General features: G+C 60.0%; 1 protein-coding gene across 1 annotated transcript; it reads left to right on the forward strand.

Annotated features, from left to right (window-relative positions):
* Nucleotides 1-5743: 5743 nt before the first annotated feature.
* Nucleotides 5744-13564, forward strand: Snai3 (snail family transcriptional repressor 3). Its single transcript, XM_047529390.1, has 3 exons — nt 5744-5883; nt 9161-9781; nt 11028-13564. Exons 1-3 carry the CDS (start codon nt 5808-5810, stop codon nt 11207-11209), a joined length of 879 nt encoding a protein of 292 aa, XP_047385346.1. The 5' UTR covers nt 5744-5807; the 3' UTR covers nt 11210-13564.
* The last annotated feature ends 718 nt before the right edge of the window (nt 13565-14282 follow it).

The raw sequence follows: 14282 nt of genomic DNA on the forward strand, positions 1-14282 counted from the left end.
GGACAGCATCCAGTGGACGGCGTACCCCCATGGGTATCACCACACAGTTTGCTGCCTCAATCCCTCACCCTGGTTGTCAGAGGGAGCCGTCGGGGACAGTACGGTCTCCCCAGGCATCAGGCAAATCAGCCAGATGCTTGTCAGGTGGCCCTTCGACTTGGGTTACAGGATTGTGGGGGGCTTGAGGTGGGCCCAACCTCTAGGTGGGGGTCTCCCTCTACCCTGAGCCATTAAGCATACACAACTCAGGAGGAAGCCAGCTGAGCCTCACCTGCAGGAGCCCTGGCTCTGCTCCCTGCGGGGTCCAGGGTATCAGAAGCCAGGCCAGCAGTGACACGCTGGTAGTTTCAGATTATGCAACGGTGTGGGAGCTCGCACCCCACTTCCTAGAAAGTGCCCCCAGGCCACCCGATGTCTGGAGCCTCTCTGTTAAGAAGGGGTCGGGCAGCCAGCCCAGAGCAGATGCTCAGAGGACAGAGGTCCCCTGGACTCAGACCCGGCTCCATTTACCAGACTCGGGACTCCTGAGAAGCTGCCCCAGAGTCCTGCCTCCAGGTCACCTGAGCTCTGTGCCCTCAGCAGCAGCAGGTGGACACAACAGGTTTGCAAGACCCAGTCTGTGTTCTAGAACCGCAAGTGTGCATGGGCCTCCCAGCTGCGCCTCATGCCCACTCGCCTGTGCAGCAGCCCGGTGCCCCATGACCCCTCGGCCACGTCTGGGTGGTGCCTACCATCCTCTAATGCAGGAAGACCTCGCGTGGGGCTCAGGAGGCCCCAGAGAACTAGAAGTTGCTGCCTGTTTGATGAGTGAGGAGGCCTGTGGAGCCCGTGGAACCCCCGCTGAGGAGAGGCAAACCAGTGGGGCCTGGCATTCCCAGGACCCTTGGCCCCCAGACCTGAGAGCAGAAGGGAGCTGTCATGCCACACTCAGGCCCAGGCTGCCTCCCTTGGACACAAAACCTGCCATGGGCTGAGTTGCCATCGCCGCCCTTCCTTCCATGACACTCCCTCAGAAACCAGGCTCTCCCTCTGTCTGCTCACTAAACACATTTTTGGGGAAAGAGGCTTAAATTCACTCACAGCAAGGTGTCAAGGACTGATAAAGTCCAAGGACACCTCAATAAACAGCCCAAAGCTGGGCACAATGGCACATCCCTGTAATTTCAGTGACTGGAAGGCCAAGGCAGGAGGACCACTAGTTCAAGGCAAGGCCAGCCTGAACAATTTAGTGAGACCATATCTCAAAATAAAAAAATAAGATTAGTTGGGGACAGTGGCACATGCCTGTAACTCCAGTTATTTGGGAGCCTGAGGCAGAAGAAACAGGAATTCAAGGCCAGCCTCAAAAAAATAAATGGAATGGACTCGAACATAGCTCAGTGGCAGAGCACTCCTGGGTTCAATCCTTAGTTCAGCAAAACAGAAACAGAAAACAGCCCAAAGGAACATCTGTAAGTGCAGACTGGGAAGTGGACTAGTTTGTGCAGAAAGACCTAGGGTGGCCTCCCAGGCAGAGCCTCAGGCAAGGGCAATGGGGACTGGGTCCTGAGACCCTGGGTTTGGACTTGTTCTCCATCTGAGAAGCAGGAAAAAGAGCCGAGGCTGGTTTGCAGACCTGTGCCTCTCGCACAGAGTCTAGGAACACCTGGGGAGGGGAGGCAGGTGCACACATGTATTAGGAGGGGACCACCAGGAATCGGGGGTGGTGCTTCCCACAAGCTTCGGGCAGATCTGCTGCCACGTTCCTACTGGGCCTCACAGTCAGGGGCAAGCCCCGGCCTGCAGCTCTGTCCATCCAGGATGCTCTATGAGCTTCCTGGGGCGCTGGAGCAAGGTGCCATGGGTTGAGGCAGGAAACACCAGAAATCTGGTCTCTCAAAGTTCTGGAGGTCAGAAGTCCACCACAAAAGTGGGCAGGGCCTGTGAGAGGACAGCCCAGGCCTTGAAAGCTGCTGGCAGCTCAGGCCTCTGGCTTGTGAGGCCTGGGCCCTCATGGTCTTCCCTCCAGGGCGTCTATCAGTGTTCACGTCCCCCTTTTATGAGAATGCGTCATTGGACTGGAGCCCACCCTGACAGCTTCATCCTGACCTGGGCACATCTGCAAAGACCCTGCCTCTGAATAAGGTCTTGGCATGGGAATGGGGGAGGACTTCAGCATTCTGGGTAGTTCAACCCATGACGGTCCTCTCTTCAGGGTGGACAGGCCAAGATGTGGACAAGCCTGGACGCCTCCTCTCTCGGGCATGTCGGGCAGGAGGTTCTTTAGAGCCGTGCTGGCTTCCATCCTTGGGGGAGTGCAGTGCCCCGGCTGCCTTGAGGCCTGCCCTTGCTGGAGGGCACTGGGGATGCCGCCTGGCAGAGTGTGGCTGAGACCTGCAGGTCTGGCCACTCCCCTGGCCAGGAGCCCTGACTGGCCCAGGAACAGAGGCTGCCTGCTGGATGTGGCAGAGGGCTTTCTGTGCAGGCCGGTGGAAGAGGGCCGTCCTGCCCTGGGTCCTGGCCTGTTCAGGCCCGCGGGTCTCAGCACCTGAGCCCAGCTGCAGTGAGCTGTGAGCCCCTGAGACAGGTCTCCCTCCACCCTCCGCAGGGCAGGCTGGACTTGCTGGCCTTTGTCCCCCTTGTGGCTGGACTAGAGAAGCACCAGACACTGAGTGAGTGAGCCAAGGACACCTGGAGTGCCCTGGAGACATCCCTCCCCGTGACAAAGACGGCCTGGAAACACTGCCACCTCCCCAACAACCTGCAGGGAACAGGCTCAACTCCACGGCCTGCAGGACAGAAGCCAGGTGGGCGTCGAAGCTGGGGGCCCCGACCCCGCCAGGACCTCCCCGAGCCCTCCCTCGAAGGCCTGGCTCAATGCCTCCACACCACATCTGATCCTGCTCCTGAAACTCCACACGAGCACACCCGGACACACCTGGACACACCTGGACACACCTGGACACACCCCTGCACACGCGTGTGCCTATGCAGGCATGCAGAGCGTCCCCCGTTCAGTGGCAGCTCCTCTGCCCTCCCCAGCCCTCCTCAGCCCCCAGGATGGCTTGTGCCCCCACATCACAGGAACACTCCCCTCTACAGGCCCCAGTGGTGTGGGCACCTGTGAACGGTAGTGAGTCCCTTTCACTGAGTGTGACCAAGCACATGCAGGGCACCAGGAGTTCAGCCCAAGACCCTGGACGCTGGCGGGGCTGCCCCAAGTCAGAGCATGATTGTGTCCTACCACACCTGCCCGCCCTCGAGCACTCCCCACGCATGGACGCATTGCCCCCGTCTCAGGGCAGCGGAGCCCCCAGCTGCCCAGCTCAGGCTGGGGCCTTGCACCTCCCCGTGTACCTCCACACAAGAGCACCTCTGAGGACCCCCGGGCACAGGCAGGCGCTCCAGAAAGGCCAGCCTGTCTGGGGGTCCCGATTCCTGTCCGTCCAGCTCAACAAGCATTCGTGGCCCCCACCACGGACCTGGCCACGGGCAAACTGCACCTAACAAGGCTGTTCCCGTCACCAGGCCTGCCGCTGGCAGTGTGTGGGACACAAGACCTGCCAGCGAGAAGCCGAGCACGCAGCGGCTGGGGCACACGCCAACACACGCCAGCGACTGCACACAGATGCAGGGACCACAGCTTCCCACCAGGACAGGACTGTCTGACTGCCTCCTGACCTGCAGCTCCAGGCTGGGCACTCCACTTGAACACCACTCTCTGAGCGTCTGATGGAGGGTGGCGGAGGGTAGTGGTCAGCCCACAGCAGGCCAGCATCCCAAGGACCCAGACTTCCAGGGAAGAAAGCCAGTACCTCAGGCACCTGCGGGGCCTTCTCAGGTTGAGGAAGGGGTTTCCCATGCGGGCATGCAGGTTTAACCCCTTAGGACAGAAGGGCTGAGTAGATGAAGACAGTCACATCCCTGCCTGGGGCCGCACAGGTGGGGACAGGGCCAGCACTGAGGTCTTCCTCCATGAGCTCTGCGGGGCCAGCCTGGACACAGCCATGAGTCACAGCTGAAGAATGAGCCTGCATAGCCATGAGGAGGCACTACTGACGATCACGGGACCTCAGACTTCCTTTGGGGTAATGTGCTGTGGCCGCCCTAGGGAACCACTGATCCCACCCCAAAGGTGGAGTCGGTGCCCTCTGTCTCTCTGGGGCACTCCCAGCGAGGCTGGCAGCTCCCTACGGGCATGCCAAAGCAGCCTTTACAAAGTGAGTCTCAGGCTGGGGTCAGGAGAGAAACTTGCCAGGCCAAGGGCTTGGCCTGTGGCCATGCACCCAGCGGGTGGGTGGGTGAGGAAGGGTGTGGGTAGCGGGCTGGCTCAGCCCTCTGCAGGCATCATCTGGGTCTGGCGGGGGGCGGGGAGAAGTAAGAAAGGCTACAAATAGAAACCTCACTAGGCCAAGGAGCAGGTGGATGAGTGGCAGGCAGGCGCGTGTCCTCTGCCACCACATCAGCAGCAGGGCGCCTGGCTCTACTGCTGGACAAGCGCACCTCCCCTCAGGGGTGCCACCTGTGCCACCGTGCTTCCTAATCAAGCTGAAGGGGCGCGCGCAGACACTCCCAAAAGGCTGCAGGTGGGGATGGGTCCCAGATCCACTGCTCCCTGACTGTGAAGAGCCTTGGCTTCCTCGCTGGCAACGCAGGATGGCACTGTGGCAGCTGCTCCTGCCTCACAACCGCAGGAGCTTGGGCACTCGGTCACTCGCCCCTTCCCCACGTCTGCAGCCTTCCACAGGTTCACTCCCCCTTTCCCAGCCGGTGGGTAAAAGTATCGCCAAAGCTGAAGCAGGAGGACAGCAAGTTCCAGGCCAGCCTGGGCAACTTCGTCTCAAAATAAAGATTTTAAAAGGGCTGGGGATGTCGCTCTGCAGTAGAGCACAGCATGCATGAGGCCGGGGGCTCGATATCTAGTCCAGGATCAGTGGGTGGGGGGTACAAAAACATGGCCAGGAGGCACACAGGGCATGCCTTAACTGTGCAGGTGCCCACCCACCCAGACACTGCCCCACCAGGCCTCCAAAGTCCTGAAACATCGGGGTGACAGGGGCCTACAGTAGGCGGACTGCATCCTACTCTTCCTTCCACACACAGTAAAGGAAGGAGGAGGAAAAGCAGGTCCAGGCCAGGCTGCGGGCATTGCAGAACACAAGATTTGCCCCTTCTACACACATCTCACAACCACGGGGAAATCCGGAATTCCAGACAGCCTCTGTCCCAACAAAATGAGCTTTTGGGAGGTATGGGGCACACTCACAGAGTGTTGGCCGGGGGAGGAAGGCCACTCTCCCCAGGCTGCCTGTGTGTGGGCTGTCCACACTGACTCTGGTCCCTGCTGTGGCGGCTTAGGTGGGCCAGCCTTGGGCACAGCACAGGGCTTGTGCTCCGTTTGGAGAGAACCGAACCAGGGAAGGCGGTGGCCAGGTGTAACCTGCGCGGCGACAGTCCTCTGAGGCCCGGGGGGTCGCGCGGTGTGGACCGCAACCCAGCCGATTTTCACCACCCTAAACTCTGTCCTTTGAGCCACGCAAGTGGGTGGCCAGGCCCGAGGGTCGGTGCGTGACCGCGTCGCCCGCCAGCCAAGTCCCGTGGGGTGGACACCCGCGGCCGCGCGCCCGGCCCCGCCCGCGCACCTGTCCTGGGCGTGGCGGTGCGGCCCCGCCCCGCCGCGCCGGGCGCTGGTTGGCCGAGGCGGTGCGTTATGCTAATGAGCCTGACCCTTCCCGCACCTGCCGACAGCGCTGCCCACGGGCGCCGCGGACGCCGCAGTCTAGACCGCTCTCGCCTCCAGCGCCCCGACCGCCGCCCCAGCGGGCACCATGCCGCGCTCCTTCCTGGTGAAAACCCACCCCAGCCACAGAGTCCCGAACTACGGACAGCTGGAGACGCAGAGAGGTAGGGGCTGCCTGGTTTCCCGCGCCCCTTCCCAGGACTCGCCCCTGCGGGACGGGAGGGAGCCGGGAGGTCTCTGAGAGCGGGCCACACCTGTCCCAGGTGAGAGGGGAAGGAACTAACTCTCCAGCACACATGGGGCCCAGGAGTCCTTCCCGGCCAAGGACCTGGGCTGCCCACAGGGAGGTGGCCCACGGGTGCTTTGGCCACTCCAGAGGTGCCTCTGGCTCTCCCCCCACCTGGAGAAGTTTTCGGGGCCCCCAGGTCTTCCTGGAGCTCTTCCCTGTGGACGGGCATCCATCTCCACCACTACAACCCCAGCTGAGGGGACCCTAGAGTCATTTTCCCTGTGAAGGAAGTTTGGGAAGGTCAGGAGGCCAGCCAGGTGCTGTGTTCACCTACCCAGGGAAAGCCCCACAGACGCCCAAAGTCGTGAAACTTGCCCTGGGATGGTGGGAGAAGGAGGGAGGGCCATCTGGCGCTTCCCAGGGAGGATCCCCACAGCATCCTGGCTGGGGTCGCTGAGCTCGGGGGACCCCTGTGCTCCCTGGGGTGCAGAGGCCCTGCCCTCATTGTTCAGCAGGGCTTCCAACAGCCTCCTTGCCCCTCTGATGGTCTCCCTCCTCAGACCTCCCCTCACCCCAGAAGCCTTTTTGCTCCCTGGGCACAGGCTGGGTTAAGGGACCGCAGTGCTCCAGAGAGACTCAGGTGTCCACTTGTTCCTGCCTACAGGGCGCAGGGCCTGGAGGTTTGTATACACAGGGAGGACCTGCCCCTCAGAGGAGCCTGCTGTGCTATCAGAGTGGCCCCCACCCGTGGGCAGCTTCTCTGGAAGAGGACCCCCTGCAAGTTGCATTCTGGAGCTCAGGACCCCCAGCCACACCCCTTACCTATGGGAGCCGGTTCCTGTGCCTGGGGCAGGGGAGTGTCCCCTGGATCAGTCACCCAGGCTGCCACCAGGGGGTGCCACCTAGCATAGTGCTTTTCCAATTTGCATTTTAAAATCAATTTAAGGAGTCACCAACACTTTTAAAAAATAAAATAGAAATACTAGGGTGGAGGGCTCGCGGTGAATCAAACTTTTGTTTCAACTTACATATGTGGATGTAAATTTAGATATGATAGGAATCTGATTTCCATGGGTCCAGCCTTTCTTTTTTCTTTTTTTGCGGTACCAGGAATGGAACCCAGGGCCCCCAGCGTGCTAGAAAGTGCCAACCGCTTAACTACACTCCCAGCCCCAGGTCATAGGGTTTTTTTTAGAGTTGTATGTTTTTCAATTAGTTCTTTTTGGTTATATATGACAATAGGATTCATTTTGAATATCATAAAAGCATGGAACTTAATCCCCAGTGCTTCCCCTTTCTCTTCTCCCTCCCCTGTTTCCTTCCCTCTACTGATCTTTGGGTTGTTTCGTTTTTATTTTCTTTTTCCACATTTTTTTGGTGTATTACAGTTGTACATATAGATGGGATTTGTTGTTATAAATTCATGCATGCACACAACATAAATATAATTTGACTAATATCACTCCCCAGCACTTCCCCCTCCCTCCCTGAGGTCATAGTTATACAAGCTTAAAACCATTGTTTAGGGTCATTAGGGTCATTCCATGCACCTGCCTTATCATCTGAATGTGCTCCTCTGGGCTCCCTGCAGGGCCCAGTGGGGACAGTCTGAGGATATTCTCACTGCCCAACAAATTCCTTCCTCCTCCTCCTGGCTCCCCAAGGGTCAGATGTCCCCCTGTGACCATCTTCTTGCCAGGATGTCACCCCAGAAAAGATGTGAGATGTGGCGGTGGGCTCCCCACTCTATTAGTACTTCTATAGAGCACTCAGGGAACCCCAGGAGCCACAAGGGTACTCAGAACCCCCTTCTCCCAGGAAGCTGACTGTGGAATGAACAACACAGCAGAAGGGGAAACCTGTAAGACTCTGGCTGGGACAGTCCCTGGCCCTCACCTGGAGTCCTTCTGACCTGTGCTCTGAGGTGGCCACAGGGTCCACAGTCAGGACAGGGCAGTGCTGAGACTCAGACAGAGCCTTAGGGAAAGGGTCTTCTCCTGGAGAGAGGCCCTCACAAACTTCAGTGCAGGGACAGCAGGCAGTCCCATGCAACTGGACTTCATCTCTTGCCTGTTTCTTACCTGTCACTGCCCTCCCCTTCGCTGGGAGGACGGAAGCCTCCGGTGCTCCTTTACGGGGGGAAAGCAGGGGAGGGCAAGCCCACACTCGTCTCCTCTGCCTCTTTTCTCTTCCTGATTCTCGCCAGGCTGCTGCGTGTGAAATGGCTTCTGTGCCTTCTCCTGATGGCGCATGATGTTGAGCATCTTTTCATGTGTTCATTTGCTACCTGTGTGTCTTCTTTGGACAAATTCCTATCTTCTGCCCATTTTAAGTTGTGTTATTTGTCTTTTTATTGTTGAGTTGCAGACATTCTTTATATATTCTGGACACTAGTTTCTGATCAAATATCTGATTTGGAAATACTTTCTCACAGTCTGTGGGTTGTCTTTCTCTACCCAAAGGAGGGGCCAGAGATTCATCTCAACATATAGGAAAAAGAAGTGGTGGAGGGATGTTTGGTGATTAGGACCTCAGGGAATCCAGACTACCTCTTACCTGCAGAGGAACCTCTTTATTTGGGGCAACTGGCATTATCTGGATCAAACACGTGGCACACTGGTCCTCCATATAGGAGCCACAGCCCTAGCACCAGCCGAGCCAGGAGTAGGTCTGCCACTGCCTAACAAGGCAGGGGCTGAGGGCCCAGCCAGAGGGCCGCCAAGCGTGTTCATGCATGTTCCCAGAGCAGGGAACACATGCTGCCCAGTGCTGCGGGGGCTGTGGAGCACAGCACATCATGATGCACTTAGGAGACGCCATAGGGTGATGGTGGGGTGACTGGCGGCCAATTATTGTGGGGGTGGGAGGGGTGATCTTTACACAGCACCCAGCTGCCAACTGTCTGACCCCTGGCTGCTACGTGGGAGCCTGGGGATGCTGGCCAGGCTGTTGCCCACCACCCCCAGGTGTAACGGGAGCTCCCCAGAGTGTCTGCAGCCCGGGACTCGGAGCACACAGGACCTCTCCCTAGACCCAGGCTCCTGTGAGTCTGGGCTCTGACTACAGTTGCCACCACCTGTGTGGCCCCTGCGACTTGGTCCTGGGCAGCACTCCCCTCCTGACGGCTGCCGGTGGCATGTATGCGAGTTTGAAAGCAGATGGCGTTGGGGACTCAGGCTTCACCAGACCTTCTCTCCCCTTTGCCCTTTCAGAAGGCGACGGCACCTGTTCTGCCTGTAGGGGGCTGGTGGCACCCCTCCAGCACCCAGACAAGGAGGCTGCCTCCACACCCAGCGCACCTCCCGGCCCCCAGGATGGCCGCCCCGCCATCGCTTGCATCTCCCTGCCTCTGCTGCCACATCACGAGGAATCACGGGGGACCTCGGAGTCACATCCACCGGAAGTCAGCTGGGCAGGCCCTCGGGCTGGCCAAGCTCCCAGTGTCCCCCTCAAAGACAGCCTGAACCACTTGAACCTTCCCCCGCTGCTAGTGCTGCCCACGCGGTGGCCCCCAATCCTGCGCCCGGATGGGCACGAGGCTCCAGACAAACTGCTCAGGGCTGAGGGGACTCCTCGAACCACAGGGGGCTTCGAGTGCGGCCAGTGCCACAAGCACTACCACACGCTGGCCGGCCTGGCCCGGCACCAGCAGCTGCACTGCCACCTGCAGGCCGGGCGTGCCTTCACCTGCAAGTACTGCGGCAAGGAGTATGCCAGCCTGGGTGCCCTCAAGATGCACATCCGCACCCACACGCTGCCCTGCATCTGCAAGCTCTGCGGCAAGGCCTTCTCCAGGCCCTGGCTGCTCCAGGGCCATGTCCGGACCCACACGGGTAGGCGGTCAGGGCGGTGGCCCCAGAAGGGTCTGGCTGGGCTGGGGCGTGGGACGCAGGTGCGGCGTGGTTTCACTCTCAGGAAGGCGTGTGCGTGTGCAGCCTTTGCCTGCCTGGCACCCCCCTCCTGCGGCTGCCCGGATCCAGTCAGTACCTTCCCACGGTCCGGCCAGACGCCTGCCTTCATGACGTCACTGGGCAGCACTGTGCTGAAAGCTCTAGGGGATGCTGCTTCCTGCCTCTCTCAGCTCCTGGCCTCCGGGCGTCACCCTGCTTCCGCCTGGGTCTTCAGCCGAGCCCCCTGTGTGTGTCTGTCCAAGTCTCCCTCTGTACAGACACCAGTATCGGTCCTGTGGGGTCAGAGCACACCCTAAGGCCTCCTCTTAACTTAATTGTATCTGCAGAGACCCTATTTCCCACTGAGGCTGCAGGAGTCAGGACACATCCCTTGGGGGCACACAATTCACCATGAGACTGGACAGAGGGCAGGGCCTCCTTGGGCGCTTACCCATGTTTCCGGGCCTCCAGGACCCGAAGCCGTGGGAGGGGAGAGAAAGCCCAGGGGACATCAGGACCAGGTCAGCAGAGTCTCACAGGCCAGGACGGACAGAGACTGGCTCTGGGGAGTGGGAGCCCACCTGCGTGGCCTCTGGCCAGCAGGAGCATGGGTGCTCTGGGCCCCCAGGGCCTGCCGGCTGGCAGCTCCACACTCCACAAGGCTGTAGCACTGGCAGATGGTTGTCAGAGACCCTCCCTGGTGTTTGCTAGGTCATCCTGGGAACCAAGTTTTAACAGAAAGACCTTGTCCCATCCCTGGTCACCATGACTGGAGGCGCTGCCTCCTGAGGACCATGCTCCTCCATCCTGCTCTGTCCTCACCCTGGCCTTGGCTGGAAGACAGTGGTTCCCACCTTCTGCTGGCCAGAGGCCTGGAAGAGATGCCCGAGCCTCCAGTGATGGCCAGGCCTGAGCAGCCAGGGCCCTTGCCAGGGAAGGCTCTGGGGGAGCCAGTGAGGGCCAGCCCTATGCGGCCTCTGTCCCTGGGAAGGGCCTCAGACACTGTGGCCTGGCCGGTGGGTGACATTCCAGCCCCAAGCAGCTTCCTTCTGGGGCCCTCAGCTGAAGGGGGTGCTTGGAGGGAGGAGCAGGCTGCTCACAGAGAGCACAGACACCGTGCCGCCGATCACCCTCTGTGGCCTGGTGCTGGCCTGTGGTCACTCATCTGGCCTCTCTCTTCCTCCCACAGGTGAGAAGCCCTACTCCTGCCCTCACTGTAGCAGGGCCTTTGCTGACCGCTCCAACCTCCGGGCCCATCTGCAAACACACTCTGGCACCAAGAAATACCAGTGCAAGAGTTGTGCCAAGACCTTCTCCCGCATGTCCCTCCTGGCCCGGCACGAGGACGCCGGCTGCCGCCCTGGCCCCTGAGAGGTGTGGTGGGGCGCACGCCCTCATCTGAGAGCAGGAGGCCAGCAACCCTCTGGGCAGCCCCCTGACAGCTGGGGTGGGCCCTGGAGGGCAGGGGCCCAGCCAGGACCAGGAAGCCTGGTGGGGCCACTAGTTGGCCTCCCACCCGGGACCCCTCACTCGGGGAGGCGCTCATCAACATGGGAAGCACACTTCCGGTTTCGACTTGGCCTGGTTTCTGCTCCTGCTCCCAGAGTGAAACCCTTGTGCTGGTGCTGGATGGTCCCTGCTGCCATTTGAGATCTGCCCAGCCCCTCTGCAGCTCCAGGGGAGCGAGGCTGGCGTGTGGTGGGCACAGCTGCCTCTCACCTACCGTGACTTGGGGTCTAGGGAAACCTGCACATGTGTGCATGCACACCCTCCCTGCCTCACAGACACCCAGGATGCAGGTGCAAGACCAGGAGAAGCGGGTATCTGGGGCCCACCTGATCCCTGCCACAGGAACTTGACCCGCTCAGAGTGAGAGCTGGCCTGATGTTGTGCTGTCTTCTTGGGAGAGCAGGGCAGGTAATAAAGAGCCCCTACTCCTGCCTCCTGTGCTCTCTGAAGTCTTGGGTCTCCCCAATCCCTCACTTTGCAGAGGAAGTGAACTCTGGACACCTCCAGGCAGCAGGATTCTGGATGGTTTGAGCCCTTGCACGGAGAATGTTATGGGGTCCCACCAGCTGGCAGCACAGTGCCTTCTCAGGAAAAGGAGACCCACCATGGGAGCCTCTCGGAGTAGCATGGACGATGAGGGAGGGGCTCCAGGAAGTGCATCTGAATGGGAGCAGGGCCTGGAATGGTGGGTTCTGGCTGGATGGCATCTCTGAAACAGGAGAGTCCAGGCTCTGGCTCCTCTCAGAGGTCTGACTGGCTCCAGCTGGACCCCAGGGGTGACATGCAGAATGGAGCAAGGAGGCCTGAGGTGTCCAGCAGAGGCAGAGTCCCCAACGCCTTCTCCACGGAGGGCAGTGGGCCGGGGCTCCCTGGAGGGAACCCATTGCTCTTGGTCAGAGTGGCCTGCCACCAGCAGTTCCACCTCTGGCCCCAGGATGGGGGTGAGGGGCCTTTGTTCTGCCCTGGAACGAGCCGCCTGGCCAGCAGCAGAGGCTCCCCTCACCTGAGCCTGGAGGAGCCCATGTCCACGTGAGAGAACATTCAGGAAGGTTTGCTGGGACCACACGCACAGTGCCTCATCCTCCAGCCCCTCAGCGAGCATCCAGCCTGGGCACTCCCACCTTCAGGTTCAGCTTGGCTCTGCTGGCCAGGCCCTGAAGGGTTTGGGGTGACTGGTTTAGTGATGGCCTTTGAGGAGCTTCGGGGACATCCCATGAAAACGTGACTTGATGCTGGGCTCAAGGGTGATCTTGAGAGAGTAGACCAGCCATGGGCACCAGAGCCGCAGCCTGCACCAGGCCCACAGCGGCGGGCAACAGGTCTCCTTGACAGCCACGCTCATCCCCAGCCCTGGGCCAGGGCTCCCCTAGCCTCCCATGCAGAGGTGCTGAATGGGGTGGGGGGTGCCCCACTCGGCCGGGACTGCCAAATGAAAAGACGTGTTCCCTCACCGCTCTGCAAGCCAGAAGTCCTGGGTCAAGGTGACCTCTGGCTGTGAGAGAACTGGTTCCAGGTCTCTCATAACTTCAGGAGGTGGCTGGCTGGCCTACTGTCCCTGTATGGTAGGAGCAGCCCTGATCCCTGCCTCGGCCTTCACATGGCCTCTGTCCTTGTAAGATCCCCAGTCCCTGGACTTGGGTCCCACCTTGTCTCAGTAACGTCTGCACAGACCTGTAGAGGCTGATTCTGAGGTGCTGGAGGTGGGACCTCAGTGTGTGGATTTTGGAGGCCACCATTCAGCCCAAACAGTGTTGAGCACACAGGGGGTCTCTGAGGACCACCAGGGTCCTGCTTAGAGCTGAGGAACAGAGAGAGTCTGACACTTCTTCCCCCTGAGTCTAGGGAAGGTCTAAGGAGGTGGTCAGTTTTGACTGGTGGGATATACTGGGAACAACTTCAAAGGTTGGGATATACTGGGAACAACTTCAAAGGTTGGGAGAGTCACCTTCACTCCCCATCAGGGCAAGGGAAGGAAGTACTGGCACCTGGGCCCTGGAAAGGGAGCCAGCACGGGACTCTGCCTCTGGCCCTCCTCTGCTAAGTCAGGCTGCGGGCAGAGCCCCCCAAGCCTGCCCCGAGGCAGGAGCTCCCACCAATGGGGCCTGGGCTGTTTGCAGGAAGGTGCTTTTAAAATAGCGTCCAGATGCCTAAAGGAAGCTATAGCGTAGATTGTGTTCTATTTTTGTACCCCCACGTCTAAATGAGGCAGTTGCACCTGTTGGATATGAAGGAAGGGAATTTCACAGGCCTAAAATAAAGTAGAATGTTTTCCCTTCAGTACCCACCCATGGAAAATGCTCTCCCGGTTATATCTGGGCTGGCGCAGGGCAGGGGTAGCGCAGGGCGGGTTGGCAGAGGGGTAGAAAAGCATGGGCGCCTGCCAGGGAGCTGATGTGGAATGAATGGAAGAGACTTTCCACATAGCGACCTAGGCCGCTGCAGCGGCCAGACCTGAGACACCTGTGCCCATCCAGTCACCCTCACCCGGCAGCCGCATGCCTGCCCAGGCCTCCTCATTTGCCTGGCAGAGCTAGCACACTCTCCTGGGATGCTTGTTTAAAGCTTGGATCTCTGGAGCCCTCTCCCCACTCCTTCTAAGTGAGGATCGGCGGGCATCTCTCCTCCCACACGCGGGGCAGGGTGCAGCTGTGTGGCAGCTCTCCCCTGGGGGCAGTTGGGGTCCCTGCCAGCTCCTTTCCCAGCCAGTTGCGCGGCCCACGGTCCCCTCCTTCCCAGGCTACTTCCAAGCACCTCCGTGAAGCGCTATCCAAGGTGGGAAGTCTGGGGGTGCCTGTCTGGGTTGACACAGAGGCAAAAACTCGGTGGAAATTTGGCTAAGAGCTCTGTGTGGCGGGGTCTGTCTCCGTCCTGCCGGAGGGTCGCCAGTCCTCTCTGCCAGGGAGGCGCCCGGCAGGCAGGAGCAGGAGGAGAGAAC

This window comes from Sciurus carolinensis, chromosome 16 (assembly GCF_902686445.1).
Source record: "Sciurus carolinensis chromosome 16, mSciCar1.2, whole genome shotgun sequence".
Classification (NCBI taxonomy): Eukaryota; Metazoa; Chordata; class Mammalia; order Rodentia; family Sciuridae; genus Sciurus; species Sciurus carolinensis.

Excerpts from the sequence above, each read along its gene's own strand:
- Snai3 (XM_047529390.1), top strand. The coding sequence starts at position 5,808 with ATGCCGCGCTCCTTCCTGGTGAAAACCCACCCCAGCCACAGAGTCCCG. Across the intron at positions 5,884-9,160 it reads ACAGCTGGAGACGCAGAGAG|AAGGCGACGGCACCTGTTCT; the intron begins GTAGGGGCTGCC and ends TTGCCCTTTCAG. Across the intron at positions 9,782-11,027 it reads CCATGTCCGGACCCACACGG|GTGAGAAGCCCTACTCCTGC; the intron begins GTAGGCGGTCAG and ends TTCCTCCCACAG.